Source organism: Hypanus sabinus, chromosome 11 (genome assembly GCF_030144855.1).
Source record: "Hypanus sabinus isolate sHypSab1 chromosome 11, sHypSab1.hap1, whole genome shotgun sequence".
NCBI lineage: Eukaryota > Metazoa > Chordata > Chondrichthyes > Myliobatiformes > Dasyatidae > Hypanus > Hypanus sabinus.
Genome location: NC_082716.1, coordinates 106,891,122 through 106,907,823, shown reverse-complemented (window position 1 = coordinate 106,907,823; position 16,702 = coordinate 106,891,122). Strand labels below are relative to the sequence as shown.

At 42.6% G+C, this 16,702-nt stretch overlaps 1 protein-coding gene across 4 annotated transcripts in view; it reads left to right on the top strand.

The window, feature by feature from the left end:
- LOC132402251 (alpha-actinin-1-like) overlaps positions 1-16,702 on the top strand; it is a 158,677-nt gene that overhangs the window by 124,611 nt on the left and 17,364 nt on the right. For all 4 annotated transcript variants that reach the window (XM_059985038.1, XM_059985037.1, XM_059985035.1 and 1 more), the window contains exons 15-18: positions 640-822; positions 5,945-6,079; positions 6,749-6,928; positions 9,629-9,775. In XM_059985038.1, the coding sequence (XP_059841021.1) occupies positions 640-822; positions 5,945-6,079; positions 6,749-6,928; positions 9,629-9,775 (645 nt within the window). The remainder of the gene's footprint in view (positions 1-639; positions 823-5,944; positions 6,080-6,748; positions 6,929-9,628; positions 9,776-16,702) is intronic.

Below are 16,702 nucleotides of genomic sequence, written 5' to 3'. Positions count from 1 at the left end.
GATTCATTTTCCTGCAGCATACTCAGCAAATCTTTAAAATAGCAACCATAACAGGATCAATGAAAGATCAACCAGAGTGTAGAACTGTGCAAGTGCAAATATAAATAAATAGCAATAAATAACAAGAACATGAGATAATGAGATAAGGAGTCCTTAATGTGAGATCATTGGTTGTGAGAGCATCTCAGTTGTTGGACAAGTGAGTGTAGTTACCCCTTTTGTTTGAGAGCCAGATGGTAGAGGGTTATCAACTGCTCCTGACCTGGTGGTGTGAGTCCTGAGGCTCTTGTACCTTCTACCTGATAGCAGCAGTGAGAAGGGTGTATGGCCTGGGTGGTGGTGATCTTTGATGATGGATGCTGCTTTCCTACGACAGCATTTCATGTAGATGTGCTCAGTGTTTGGGAGGGCTTTACCCATGATGTATTGAGCTGAGTCCACTACCTTCTATAGGATTTTCCATTCAAAGATATTGGTGTTTCCATACCAGGCTGTGATGCAGCCAGTCAGTACACTCTCCAGTACATGTCTAGAGAAGTCTGTCAATGTCTTTTGATGTCATGCTGAATCTCTGTAGACTCCTAAGTGATGTTGACGCCCAAGTGTTCTCATTGGTTTTCTCTCTCTGATTTTTTTCAGGGTCTCATCGCGGCGCACGAGCAATTCAAAGCAACGTTGCCAGATGCCGATAAGGAGCGAGAGGCAATTCTGGGTATCCAGACTGAAATGGCAAAAATTGCTCAGTCTTACAATATTAAACTCTCTGGAGTAAATCCATACACCTCCATTACCTCGCAGGACATTAATGATAAGTGGGATAAGGTAAGAGACTCCTACAGCTTGTCAATATCTAAAATACACTTACCCAAAGAGATTATGCTCTTCCTGTTGAGAAGTAGTGGGGAAACATGGTAGTACAGCAGCTGGTGTAATGTTAATACAGCACCAGTGACATTGCTGTCTGTAAGGAATCTGTGTGGGTTTTCTCCTGCATTCCAAAGATACACAATTTAGTAGGTTAATTGGTCAAAGTTCAGAGTATATTCATTATCAAAGTATGTATAAACTGTACGATCTTGATATTCATCTGCTTACAGGCAGCCACAAAACAAGATAGATAGATAGATACTTTATTCATCCCCAGGGGGAAATTCAACATTTTTCCAGTGTCCCATACACTTATTGTAGCAAAACTAATTACATACAGTATTTAACTCAGTATAAATATGATATGCATCTAAAAACACCCTCCCAAAAAGCATTAATAAATAGCTTTTAAAAAGTTCTTAAATAGTTTACTAAAGTGCATTGAGTGGTAACTTAAGCTCAGTCCTAACCCCGGCACTTTAACATGTCTTGCCCCTGGTGGTTGAATTGTAGAGCCGAATGGCGTTGGAGAGTAATGATCTCTTCATCCTGTCTGAGGAGCATTGCATTGACAGCAACCTGCCGCTGAAGCTGCTTCTCTGTCTCTGGATGGTGCTGTGCAGAGGATGTTCAGGGTTTTCCATGATTGACCGTAGCCTACTCAGCGCCCTCTGCTCTGCCACCGATGTCATACTCTCCAGTTCTGTGCCCACGACAGAGCCCGCCTTCCTTACCAGCTTATTAAGACGTGAGGCGTCCCTCTTCTTAATGCTGCCTCCCCAGCACGCCACCACAAAGAAGAGGGCACTCTCCACAACTGACCGATAGAACATCTTTAGCATCTCACTACAAACATTGAATGACGCCAGCCTTCTGAGGAAGTACAGTCGACTCTGTGCTTTCCTGCACAGGGCATCTGTGATGGCAGTCCAGTCTAGCTTCTTGTCTAACTGCACTCCCAGATACTTGTAGGTCTTAACCTGCTCCACACATTCTCCATTAATGATCACTGGCTCCTTATGAGGCCTAGGTCTCCTAAAGTCCACCACCATCTCCTTGGTCTTGGTGATATTGAGATGCAGGTAGTTTGAGTTCCTCCTGACCATTCCTGAGACACCCCACTATGGCCGTGTCATCAGCAAACTTCTGCACATGGCAGGACTCCGAGTTATATTGGAAGTCTGATGTGTACAGGGTGAACAGGACCGGAGAGAGCACGGTCCCCTGCGGCACTCCTGTGCTGCTGACCACCGTGTCAGACCTACAGTCTCCCAACCGCACATACTGAGGTCTGTCTGTCAAGTAGTCCGTTATCCAAGCCACCATGTGTGAGTCTACTCCCATCTCCGTTAGTTTGTGCCTTAAGATCCTGGGCTGGATGGTGTTAAAGGCACTAGAGAAGTCCAGGAATGTAATCCTCACAGCACCACTGACCCTGTCCAGGTGAGAGAGGGATTTGTGCAGCAAGTACATGATAGCATCCTCCACTCCCACCTTCTCCTGATACGCAAACTGAAGAGGATCCTGGGTGTGCCTGGTTTGTGGCTTCAGATTCTGTATTATCAGCCGCTCCATGGTCTTCATCACGTGTGACGTTAAAGCAACAGGTCTGAAGTCATTTATCTCCCTTGGTTGTGGTTCCTTTGGTACTGGGACAATACAGGATGTTTTCCACTGTCTGGGTACCCTTCTCTGCTCCAGGCTCATGTTGAAGATGCGCTGAAGGGGTTCTCCCAGCTCAGATGCACAGGCCCTCAGTAATCGTGGGGATACTCCATCTGGTCCAGCCGCCTTGCTGGTACAGATCTTCCTCAGTTGACCTTTCACCTGTGCAGCCGTAATTTTGGGCGTGGGTAAGGTCTCCTGTAAGTGGCTATTTTCCTGTGAGGGAAGTGAGAGGGAGGACGAGTAGAGAGACAAGCCTGGTGTGGAGTTCTGCGGTAAGGATGAGATTGTGCTATCGAACCTATTGAAGAAGTTATTCAGCTGGTTCGTTTTCTCCACATCTCCACTTATGTTTGCACCACATCCAGTGATGATCTTCATCCCATCCCACACCTCCTTCATGCTTTTGTTCTAGCTTCCTCCTAAACTGCTCCTTTGCCCCCTGAGCTGTACTCTGAGTTCCTTCTGAACTCTTTTAAGCTCCAACTGATCGCCATCTTTAAAGGCCCTCTTCTTCTGGTTTAGGAGGCCTTTGAGGAAACACGAAATAATCCAATTTTTAAAAAAAGACCAATGCCCAACTTGTAGAGATAGAGAAAAACACATCATGCAAATAATAAAAGCACGCAACAGCATTCCTAACTAAATTGAGTCCATAGACATGAAGCCAGGAGCAAGCCCATAGCCTTGGCCTCAGTTTATCATATAGTGGGACAAATCGCCACGAAGCACGTAGCAGCTGGAGCAGGTTCACAGCCTCAGCGCTGAGGAGAGCGGAGTGAATCATCACAGAGCCAAACCAACTTGACCCTTGTCTCTCGTCCCACAATTTTCCATATAAAAGGGTTATTACTAAAGTACTTAGTTGAATTTCTTGCTTTGAAAACCAGCATTAAGCTGCTGCCCACATTCAGCAATGTCATCTTAAACCGGAAGTATATGGGTCACATGGATATAATTAGGTGGTGTGGCCTCGTTGGACAGGGAAGGGCTTGTTACCGTGCTGTATCTCTAAATAAAATAACTTCTATACTGCCCATTACTCCACTGTGTTTAGGGCAGCAATGTAAGGTCCTGCATCTCTGATGGTGTTCAGGGCTTCCTACGTCATGTCAGTAGCTTCCTCTTGGTTTTCACTACTGTCAGTCATGCAAGCTGGTGTGGAAACTCAGGAATACCATCACACTCTGATGTGGAAGGATTTTTCATTGCTATTTCCATAACAGTTTGGCCAGTCAGAGATGTTAGCTTTGAACTGAACCTCCGAATCTGGAGGACTGATGGACCACTCTTACTCTAGCCTCTACTCTTTGACCTGTTTGGCATGGGTGACCCTATGAAGAGCCAAAACACAAGGCCCCGACTCCATCCAACATAGCTCTTTGGGTCATTGAGGCACACAAACCTCCAAACCCAGCAACAAGGTTGTGGTCTTCTCAGAGGAAATAAAATGAAGTTTGCTTTTATTATGGTAGGCAGACTTCACAAGAACAAGTGGGTCCAATTAAAAATTTAGTTGAGTTCAGATATTCTATAGACCACTGATTTCTGATCAGAGCTGTACCATTGAAATGACTTTCCAAGCAACCTTTCAAACTAATGTCATGGATGTGGGTATTCCTCAGAATATTTCCTATGATCTGAGAGGAAGTCATCGCTTGTTCATGAAGTAATCCCAGTCCCCATTTTGTTCCCTTTGTATTCAAATCAACCTCCCCTCAGGTTCTGCTGTGTCATCGTGCATTAATAGCAAGTTGTGGTGGCCAATTAACCCTCCATTCCACACACCTTTTGGGGATGTAGCAGGAAATCGGAGCACCGGGAGAAAACCCACACTGTCACAGGGAGAATGTGACAATTCCACACAGAGGTTGGGATTGAAACCAGGTCCCTGATGCTGTTTTTGCAGCTCTACCAGCTGTGACGCTGCCACTTCTGAATGGGCACCTGATGTTTGGCTCTGCAGCTCCTAGGAGACCATTTGACTCATCAAGTCTCTGCTGCCTTGTGGTTCTCCCACTTGTTTCTTTCTCACATTTCCATCAGCTCTTCCTGATATTATCCCCCGCCCCCCCCCACCATCCACCACATTATGGGTGGTTTATAGTAACCAAGTTAATTGGGATGTGGGAAAGAGATTGGAACTGCCGGAGGAAGTCCATGTGGTCAGGGAGAATATGTGTGGACTTGGACTGAACTCGTGTCACGAACGTATGAGACACTAGTTCTACTTGGTCTTCTATTGTACCATTACAATAGAAAAGATTGAGATGGACCTGCAGCACAGTACAGGCCCTCCAGCCCATGGTGCTGTGCTGACCTTTAATCTACTCTGTGATCAGATTCAGTGTTAATAACACCAGCATATGTCGTGAAAATTGCTGTCCTTGTGGCAGCAGTACAATTCAGTACATAATAATAATAATAAGGGAGGAAAAATATAAACATATTTGATATGTTTAATATTAAATTAAGGGTGCAAAAATAGAAATAAAACAAGTAGTAAGGTTCAAAGTCCATTCAGAAATCAGATGGCAGAGCGCTAGAAGCTGTTCCTGAATTGTTGAGTGTGTGTCTTCAGCCTCCTGTACCACCTCCCTGATGGTAGCAATGAGAATAAGACATGACCTGGGTGATGGGGGCCCTTAATGATGGATGATGCCTTTTTGAGGCATTGGTCCTGGATACTGAGGCCAGTGCCAACTAAGTTTAGCACTCTCTAAAGCTAACCCCTCCCTCATGCATAGTGCTCCATTTTTTTCCCTATCATCCAAGTGCATATCTCTTAAGAGTACTTTAAATGCACCTAATGTATCTGCCTCTACCACCACTCTGGGTAAAAAAAAAACACTAACTAACTTACCTCTGTCACCCCTTCCCTTTATTCTCCTTAGCTTTATTAGTCACTTGTATGTCAAAACATACAGTTAAATGTATTCTTTGCATTAACGACCAACCCTGCCTGCACCCTGGAGGTGTTGCTATACTTTCAATGTCATCCTAGCATACCCACAGCTTACTAACCCTAACCTGTATGTCTTTGGAATGTGGAAGAAAACCAGAACATCCAGAGAAGACCCACGCAGTAACGGGGGAACATACAAACTCCTTAGAGACAGCAGCGGAAATTGAACTCCGATCACTGACACTATAAAGTGTTAAGCAAGCTGGTAGGCTTCTGTGTCACGCTAGGAACTTGGAAGGTGGAGGTACTTATGGTGACGTGGGTAAAGTCAAAACTGAATGCGTATCGTCTAGAATGCTTCTTGAGACTATCAAAAGAAAGATGCAGTGGCATGAAAACAATCATCGTAGAGCGAAGGTTTGGTGGAGGGAATGAATTCTTGGCAGGATGGGCAAATGAATATGCTATTGATAATATCAAAACTTACCGCTGTGTTTGTGTTTACAGGTTCAGCAGCTGGTGCCAGCTCGAGATCAAGCTTTGCAGGCAGAGTTTAACAAGCAGCAATCAAATGAAAACCTGCGTGAGCAGTTTGCAAATAAGGCCAATGTTGTTGGTCCCTGGATTCAGACTAAGATGCAGGTTGGTAAAATTCTTTTGGCATTCAGAACTACTGGTTTTGAGGATATTCTCTGTTTCAATAAAAATCTTTCTATTTCCAGTAAGTCTGTTACTCTGCTGGCGTTTAAGGCAGCAATGAAGGTCCTCCATCTCTGGCTGTGTACAGGTGTTCAATGTGTCAGTAACTTCCTCTCAGTTTTCATTACCGGGTAGAGACTCAGGAATACGTCACACTCTGATGGAGGATTTTTCATTGCTGTTTTCATAATAATTTTGTTTGACCAGTCAGGGTTCCCGAACTGAATTCCCAAATCTGAAGGACTGATGGACCACTCTTATCTGAGAGAGTTCCTTGTAGTAAGAATTAGATCCATTGTGCTTGAATTATGCTGGGAGTCAGTCAAGTTAAGATTTCCACACACAAGTTACTGGTGCCATCCTCTATGGAGGGGAATGAGCATTCAACATTTTGGGCCGAGACCCTACATCAGGACTGGAAAGTCAGAAGCAGAATGAGAAAGTGGTGGGGAGGGGAAGTAGGACAGGCTGACAAGTGATCGGTGAGACCAGGTGAAGGGGAAGGTTACACAACTTGCAATCTGAAAATATTCAGCAATGCAGTCCAAGACCAGGGTAACACTTGGCTGTGGAAATCGAGTTGTTGACTGTTATTTTGTGTATTTATATTAGGAGATTGGACGGATCTCTATTGAAATGCACGGTACACTGGAGGATCAGCTAAATCAACTGAAGCAGTATGAGAACAGTATCATCAATTATAAGCCCAATATCGACAGACTGGAGCAGGACCATCAACTCATTCAAGAGGCCCTCATCTTTGACAACAAGCATACCAATTATACCATGGAGGTAATAATTATGCTCTATTTTCAGATGAGTTCATCTTGCATTTAAAATCAGTAACTATGGGAGGAGATAGGTCTCTACCAAAGGATGTGTAAGGTGCTCACTCTTTCCTGCAGGTCACTCTTGGGCAAGGTGTAGCACCTGCTTAGCCGGCTCACCCCCCCACCCCCACAAAGTCAGGGTCACGAGAAGTCATGGGAGCAGGTGAAGGAAGGTTTTATGAGCAGCTGGTGCATATGACAAGTTCTGGTTGTTGTCATGTGAATGAAATAATTGGAGAGAAGTGCTACAGACACCCAAATCAGCATTGTCTGGACTGTCTGGTCTTACAATTATTGTGGTTCACAGTCACAGGAACCCATTGCTCAGAGCTGCATTTTAGATTTAATCTACAGTCCATATTCAGATCTGAAGATTCGTGGCTGCAGTTATTTGCCACAAGTGCTAACCCGAAAAAACGCTGTCACATTGGATATGTCATGACAGATGCATGCAATCTCTGAAAAGTATTGATAGTAGCTGGGGGTCATCCATCTTGTAAAGACACTGCCCAGAACAAAGCAGCGGCAAACCACTTCTGTAGAATTTGCCAAGAGCAATCATGGTCATAGACCATGTTCACCCACGTCACACAATAAAAACAAAATAATGATGAACTATGCCCACAGTACAAGATGCTGAATCTTTGGAGCTTGGTATAGACACCAGCATTACTTCCCACTCTCTCTGCTGAAACTGTTTTATGAGTTATCATACACATTCCATGACATTATTATCTCTCGAGGAAGGTTAGTCTGCTGACCTGTCTTTCCTTGGATTTTTCCTTTGCAAAAATGAAGCCCCTCCCCTCGCCTTCAAGCCTTGCAGTTTCTTTAGCATTTTGTCTGTTGTTTGTTGCTAGCTCAGTCCTCAACCCAGCATGGGTGGAACTCGTGCAAGGAGCTGGCCAGGTTTGCACCCAGGGCCACTCGCACCGAAGCCTGGGCGCGGTACCGCTGCACCACTGGCACAGACTGCAAAAATAGAGTGCTGTTAATTCTCCACTTGGACTGAATAAACACTGATTATGGACCAAAAATCTGAAGATCTGACAAGTTTAAATAACCTGAACGTTCACTGTTGCTGCATTTCAGCAGCAGCAATGTGTTTTGAAGAATTTGTTTGAGCCCTTCCAAAATATTGAGGAAGTTATTATATCAGTTTGAAATACACATAGATAGTAATTCAACCTATTATTATGCCTGTGCTGATGCTTTGAACTACCCAGTCATGGCAATACTTAAGCATATCCATGCTTGATTCCTTTTGCAATACTATTGAATCTACTTCCACCAACACTGAGGCAGTGAATTCCAATGATAATCAGTGTAACATTTTCCTCTTCTCCCTCTCCTTAGTAATCTTTCCCCATCCCAACTCCCCTGTGTATTTTTTCTAAGTGAGCAGTTGTGGAGGGTGCAAGCACTCCCAGAGAGAAACACCAACAACTGCATGCTGAGGGTGTCTTCTCAACTGGCTATGAAACGTCTGCAAGCTAATTGTCAAACTTGGCAAACACTACAACATCAATTTTTCTGATTTTCTTAAATTTCGGTTTAAACTTTATTTTTCTGTCTGATTCAAACTTTTTAAACTGTCTGATCTAAGACCTTCACAATTTTGAACACTTCCATTCTGTTATTATTGTCTCCTTTGGTCTACGGAATCACCACTAGCTTTTCTAGTCCCTCCACACTTCCTCAGTCCTTTAATTTAGTAAGTGTCTTGTTGCTCTTATATTTCTACAGCAAGGCCCTTAGAAGTGGATACCTTTATATCCAGGTGGAGCTTACTGATGTGCTGAAGATTGCAATTTTTTTAAAGAAAAGTTTGTGTTCTTAACTTAGGGTGCCACAGTAGCATAGCGGTTAGCCCAATGCTATTACAACTCTGGGCATTTCAGAGTTAAGTTCAGGCACCATCTGGAAGGAGTTTATATGTTCTCCCCATGAATGGATAGGTTTCTGTACCAGTTAGTAGGTTAATTGGTCACTGTAAATTGTCCTGTAATAAGCTGTAGTTAAATAGGTGGATTACTGGGTATTCCAGCTCATTGGGCCAGAAGGGCCTGTTCTGCGATGTATCTTCTGTCTTATCAAACCTGTAGCTTCGGTCCTACTGGAAATTGTCACTGTCCAGGTTTGGGTTTGGTCTTTCCTGTGCTTACGGCAACTGAGGTGAATTCAAGTTAGTAATGGTTAGATGGTTTTTAATTTCAAAGATAGTTTGGCATTTAGTTCGTAAACTTGCGAGTTCATAATATACCCATGTGAGCTGCTGTTTCATAGTATTCAATGTATAGTTTAATGTTTTGTGTAAGGAAAATTGGAGAACAGTGCTGCAGTATACATATGCTAATCAAAAGATACGTGGATATATTTACGCTTGAATGTCAGATGAAAATTTACTCCGTTTGATAGCTCTAGTTATACACTGCTTTGTGCATTGATAGTTGGATAATAGATTACACCTTGAGCCTAATGCTAGCTTTTTCAATGCAGCAAAGGCAGAGTGCATCTTTGATCTGGAAGGCTGTGAGTAGTGAAAGCCCATATTGAGTAGAATATGGAGTACTGTTTTGATCTGAAAATTTTCTTTATTTACTTGCTGCCAAAATTGAATATATTAATTCCTTGGCTTGCTTTTTGTTTTTAATATAAAAAGCACATCCGAGTTGGCTGGGAACAGCTGCTGACAACGATTGCCAGAACTATTAATGAAGTAGAAAACCAGATCCTCACCCGTGATGCAAAGGGCATCAGCCAGGACCAACTCAACGAATTTCGGTCATCGTTCAATCACTTTGACAAGGTATGCTTTGTAACTGCGTCTGTGCATACCGCAATGAATACAAGGTGGCTTGCTGCTTATGACACTGGGGTCTATATTACGTGATGGAATTGCAAAGAGTTTGATTATAATAGACTTTGTAATGCTTAAATACCTTGTATCACCTGCACTTCCAACGTAGAGCATGCTGAAGCTGTACGCACTGAGATATACTTGAGGCTTAATTAATTTAGTTCAAATCAATTCTGGTTTAATTGTCATTCAACCGTACATGAATGGAGAGAAAATTTTAAAATCTGAGGTGCAAAGGGACTTGGGAGTCCTTGTGCAGGATTCCTTAAAGGTTAACTTGCAGGTGGAGTCAGTGGTGAGGAAGGCAAATATGATGTTAACATTCTTTTCAAGAGGTCTAGAATATCAATTTAGTTTCATTTCGATTCCACTTTAATTGTCATTCAACTACACATGAATGCCCATACATACAGCCAAACAAACTTTGTTGCTCTGGGGTCAAGGTGAAAAACACAATACCAACAGTCAAGTGCAGCACGAAGAATCACAAGCACAAAGATATCACATTCACATAATAAAAGGGTCCAGAGCTTGCGCCATCGAACACTGGTGAGGCAGCTCTGACTCCAGCCCAGACACCAGGCCACATGAAACCAGTGGAGAATACTGGTCCTAATGCACCCCCCCAATAGATTATTGATTCGTCAGGGCATGAAGGCTTATGGAGAGAAGGCAGGAGAATGGGGCTGAGAGGAGAATGGATCAGCAATGATGAAATGTTGGAGCTGAGTTGATGGACCATCTCTGTGGAGATGAGGAATTCTGGGATTGTGAATCTTAAGAATTCTGTCCTAATGTTGAATGTAAGCAGGGTTGCCATAGTTTATGGGCTGTAGGAGGATGTTATGGGGAAATGGTTAGGAAAGTGGAGTTGATTTACTGAGTTATGGAGTAAGTTTGGACTGGGGAGGGGACGTGGCCACTTCTTACACAAAAACTCACCAGTAGAATAATTGCCTATTAATGTATTATGACGATCAAAAGGATTAAAGAGTTTAAATGTATATAATCCAGTGCCCAGTCTCAAAGAATTTTCTGATTTATAATCTGCAATGGTTAGCTGAGTGCAGCCAAATCACTGTGCAAGTGGAGGAGTTTCTATTGAATGCAGTGTTTTTAATCTGCCAGGCTGCAGTCACAAGGGTGTGGCTTTCTGGCAGCTGTTTGCTTAGGTTACTGCAAGGGTAGGAGTTTTTGTGCTGAGTCTGCTCTGCAGTTCAGCAGGAATAGCAGCCACTTCTCCTGTGTGGGGAGCTATTACTGTTAACTGATCAGCTTTGCAAGACACCTGGTACTTGGTGCATTGAAGTTCTCCATAGTACAGAATCAGAATTATCGCTGATGTGTGTCATGATATTTGTTGTTTTGCAGCAACAGTATAGTGCAATACATAAAATAAAGTATAAATTATAATTATATGTAAAATAGTGCAAAAAGAGAGCAAAACTAGTGTGGTAATGTTCATTGTTCAGGAATCTGTCGGTGGGAAGATGTTCCTAAAACAGTGTGTGTCTTCAGGCTCCTGTGCCTCTTCCCTGATGGTAGCAATGAGAAGAGGGCGTATCTCGGTGGTGACAGTCCTTTTTGAGGCTTTGCCTTTGAAGATGCCGCTGAGTTTGCAGCCTTCCCCAGTCTTTTCTGATCCGTGCAGTGGCTCCACCATACCAGATGGTGATACAACCAGTTAGAATGTTCTCCACAGTACATTGCAGAAATTTGTTGGTCCTTGGGGACGTCCAAAATCTCCTCAAACCCCTAATGAAATATAGCCACTGGCGTGCCCTCTTTGTAATTCCATTCACACATTGGCCAAGGATAGATCTTCAGAGATATTGACTCCCAGGAACTTGAAACTGCTTACTGCTGATCCCTTGATAAGACCTGGTGTGTGTTCCCTTGACTTCTATTTTCTGAAGTCCACAATCAATTCCTTGGCCTTATTATCATTGAGAGCAAACTTGTTGCGACACTATTCAACCGGCTGAGCTATCTTGCTCCTGTACGCCACCTCGTCTCCACCTGAGGTTCTGCTGACAGCAGTTGTGCACTGAACTCTCATTGCAGCATATGAGTGGGTAGGAGACATGATTAATATTTAATTTTGAATGGAGAAAACTGAATTTGAAGCAAGGCTGTTTAATTCTTTTTGTAGTTGGGAGGTGGGGGAGGTTCCTTTATGTATCCAGTGTCGTCACTCTGAATGAATTTGGACTATGTGGCTTGCAGAGCACTTCAAAAAAACATTTGTTAGCTTTTATCATCTTGTGGTTAATGAATCAGAAAGATTTTATTTGACAGGACTTCAGTATATACGTAATTGCTGTGTAGGAGCAAGGCACACTTCCTGCTGATTGCATTGGTATTCAGTTCAGAAATCTAAATGATATGGCATCTAGAGCACTTACTAATATGTATTTCAGTCTTGATTGTTCACCAACCAACGAAGCTGGTCATGTATTGAGGAATTTGGTAGGCTTGTGGCTAGAGATGGCATCTGGACTGTGGACTGGGTGTGCAGTTGGGGTTAGAAATTTAGGGAGTCAGGCGCCTTGATTAATCGTATCTCTGTCTGGTGTGGGAGTAGCTAAGCATCAGACCAGAAGTCCCTACAAAGGTCTGTGAGGTCGTACCATCGATCAGAGATATTTATCAGGAACACTGCGTTCATTGGGCCCTTAGAATTATTAAGGATCCCATGTCCATCCAGCATCCTCTTTGACTTTCTACCATCAGGCAGAAGCCTCCAATGCATAATGACAGGAACGTTCAGGATGGGAAGCGGTTTCTTCCCCAAGACCATTAGGCTTTTGAATTTCCTGTCACATCGTATTCGAAGTATCACTGGTTAATTTGTTCTGTACCTTACAATATTTAATTTATGCACTTTGTTTATTTACTTGTAACCCATCTGTAGATTTTAACCTTCCTTCCTTAAGTTATTCTGTGTTCTGTGTACCTCAGTATTTTACACCCTGGTCTGGAGAAACATTGTCTCATTTGACAGTTTACATGTGTATAGTTAAATGACAGTAAACTTGACTTGATTCTCTTTGTAGTTCATGTTAGGAGTGCCACAGGGTGAAATGTATGCTGAGCTTGCAAGCTGAAACCTGCTGCCTGTAAATGCACTGAGTTCACTATTACAACACTGTGTTGCATGCAGGAGCAAGCATTTCAGCATTGTACACGTCCAGAAAATCTAGTCTACCACAACCAAAGTGAGGGCACCACGGATCCTGAATTGGGAGCCTCTGACCCAGATTAATTTACATACTCTTACACTCAACATTAGTAAGATCAAAGAACTGATTGTGCACTTTAGGAAGGGTAAGACAAGAGAACACACACCAGTCCTCATAGAGGGGATCAAAAGTGGAGAGAGTGAGCAGTTTCAAATTCCTGTGGATATCCATATCTCTGAGGATCTATCCTGGACCCAACATAATGATGTAGCTGCAAAGAAACCACAACGGCAGCTATCTTTCATTAGAGTTTGAGGAAATTTGGTATGTCATCAAAAGCACTCTTAAATTTCTACAGAAATACCATGGAGGGCATTCTGACTGGCTGCATCACTGTCTGGTATGGGGTGGGGGGGGCTACTGCACAGGATTGAAATAAGCTGCAGAAAGTTGTAAACTCAGTCATCTTCCAGTCTTTTGTTTCAAGTATAGATCATCTTTGATCTCTATCCACTGAATTTCAGGAGCTTTTCTCTGTATGATCTTACATTATTAACAGCATTGACATCTCTTGACAAACCTGTATTTTGTATATTAGCCTGATTTGTCTGTTACATTGAAGGGATTTCATCATCTTACTACCTCGATCAGCAAATTCGTTCTGTTGTTGAAAAGCTACTCTGTTCCAAAGGGGAAAAAAATTACTAGACTTCGCTGGGTTGTCAAGATATTTTTCAAACTTGGCACATAAATGAGTGGACTTAACTAGTTCTTAGCTGTTGTATGCATCTTAAGTCACTGGCATTACATTATGCTTGGGGATCCCTGTTGCTTTTGAAACTCCAGTTGAGATTTCTTTAACATTCAAAAAGCATTCCAGAAGACCATAGCAGCAGAATTAATCAATTTGCCTGTCAAGTCTATCCCGTCCTGATATCATGGCTGATTTATTATCCCTCTCAACAACGTGCTTCTGCCTTCTCCCTGTAACCTTTGATGCCCATAGTAATCAAGAGCCTATCAACCTCTGCCTTAAATATATGCAATGAATTGGCCTGCACTGATATTTATGGCAATGAATTCCACAGATTCATCACCCTCTGGCTAAAGGAATTCCTTTTCATCTCTAGTCTAAAGGGACATCCCTCTATATTCTGAAGCTGGGTCCTCTGGTCCTGGACTTACACCATAGGAAACATCCTCTTAGTGAGAAAGAGGGGGAGAGAGAGAGAGAAGGAAACCCAGTGTTAGTTGTGCACTATAGAAAGCTGCTAGGTTTTGATCATTGTTAACAGAAGTAGGTAAGAGAAAGAAGGTACTCCAATAATTTGTTTGTTTCCTACTAATGAAATACTGCTGTCGCCACAAAGCCCTTGCTTCTGCTCTCCAAAGCTACTTGGTAAAATAATTCACCCAAGCACTAGCACCATCAAAAGAGGGGAGTGAATTAGTAAGCAGAAAGGAAGTAGTTCAGCCAAAATGCTTTTCATTTTTTCCTCCTTTCCTGTAACAGTTTTATTGGAAGCCAGCTGCCCTTTAGTGACTATGGGGTGTAATTTTTTTTTGCCGTGTGTATCAGGACCTTGGATTATGAAAACCATTTTAACTAGCCTCAACACTTTTTTTGTAAGGTCTCTTCCTGATGCTCATATATATTTTTAAAATGTTCTCTACATTTTTAACCCGTTCTGTTGTAATCTTACCAGCTGAATGACGCCATACATTAATAGAACAATAAATAATCATGGAACCTTTTAGGGCTGGTATTGGCTGCATATTTTGAGGGTTTGTGTAGTCACAAAGCTGAGCTAATGCGGTTTGGTAACCACTGACAAATATAGATGTATTTATATCATTGACTCATCTACAAATGGTGTGCCTAAGCTTTTACTGATCTGGTCTTGATATAAATGACTGCAAAACAACTAGAATTAAAAACATATTTTAAATTGATTAACAAAATGCAGAACTCACTGTTTGGCTCATTCTTCCTAGAATATATTACATTCTGTACTTGAGACCATAAGAAACAGGAGCAGAATTAAGCCACTCAGCCCATCTAGTTATCTCTACCATTTCATCACACTGATCCATTTTTCCTCTCAGCCCCAGTCTCCTGCCTTCTTTCTGTATCCCTTCACACCCTGGCTAATCAAGAGCCTGTTGACCTCCACTTTAAATATATCCAACGAAGGCCTCTACAGCTTCCTGCGGCAGCAAATTCCACAAATTCAGCACCCTCTGGCTAAAGAAATACCTCCTCATCTCAGTTCTAAAAGGATGCCCCTCTATTCTGATTCTGTGTCCTCTGATACTAGTTGCTCCCACCAAAATAAACTTTTATAAGTTTTGTACTTTTTAACAAATTTGAATATTTTTCACACTCACTGACAGAAAGCGGTATAGCAGCTAAACTAACGGTTTATCACCTTTCTCATTTTTCATTAGCACATTACCTTGTGATATAATTGTTTTTATTGGAGCTTGTTAACTAATTTATCTCTTTAAGGGATTTCTCTCATCTATAAACGTGATATATTTTTCAGAAATGCCATCTTAGCATTGTTTCACAACTGAAAAGCAGGATTTATTAACATTTGGAGAGGCGCAGTATGATTAGGAATAGTCGGTATGGCTTTGTCAAAGTCAGGTCGTGCCTTACGAGCCTGTTTGAATTTTTTGAGGATGTGACCAAACACATTGATGAAGCTAGAGCAGTAGATGCAGTGTATATGGATTTCAGCAAGGCATTTGATAAGGTACTTCATGCAAGGCTTATTGAGAAACTAAGGAGGCATGGGATCCAAGGGGACATTTCTTTGTGGATCCTGAACTGGCTTGCCCACAGAAGGCAAAGAGTGGTTGTAGATGGGTCATATTCTGCATGGAGATTGGTGACCAGTGGTGTGACTCAGGGATGTGTTCTGGGACCCTTACTCTTTGTGATTTTTATAAATGACCTGGATGAGGAAGTGGAGGGATGGGTTAGTAAGTTTGCTGATGCCACAAAGGTTGGAGGTGTTGTGGATAGTGTGGATGGCTGTCAGAGGTTACAGTGGGACATTGATAGAATGCAAAACTGGGCTGAGAAGTGGCAGATGGCGTTCAACCCAGGTAAGTGTGAGGTGGTTCATTTTGGTAGGTCAAATATGATGGTAGAATATAGTATTAATGGTAAGACTCTTTGCAGTGTGGAGGATCAGAGGGATCTTGGGGTCTGAGTCCATAGGACAACTCAAAGCAACTGCGCAGGTTGACTCTGGTTAAGAAAGCATACAGTGCATTGGCCTTCATCAACCATGAGATTGAGTTTAGGAGCTTAGAGGTGATGTTGTGGCTGTATTAGACCCTGGTCAGACCCCACTTGGAGTACTGTGCTCAGTTCAGGAAGGATGTGGAAACCTTAGAATGGATGTAGAAGAGATTTACAAGGATGTTGCCTGGATTGGGGAGCATGCCTTACGAGAATAGGTTGAGTGGGTTTGGCCTTTTCTCCTTGGAGCAACGGAGGATGAGAGGTGACCTGATAGAGGTGTATATGATGATGAGAGGCATTGATCGTGTGGATAGGCAGAGGATTTTTCCCAGGGCTGAAATGGCTAGCATGAGAGGGCACAGTTATAAAGTGTTTGGAAGTAGGTACACAGGAGATGTCGGGGTAAGTTTTTTTACGCAGAGAGTGGTTAGTGCATGC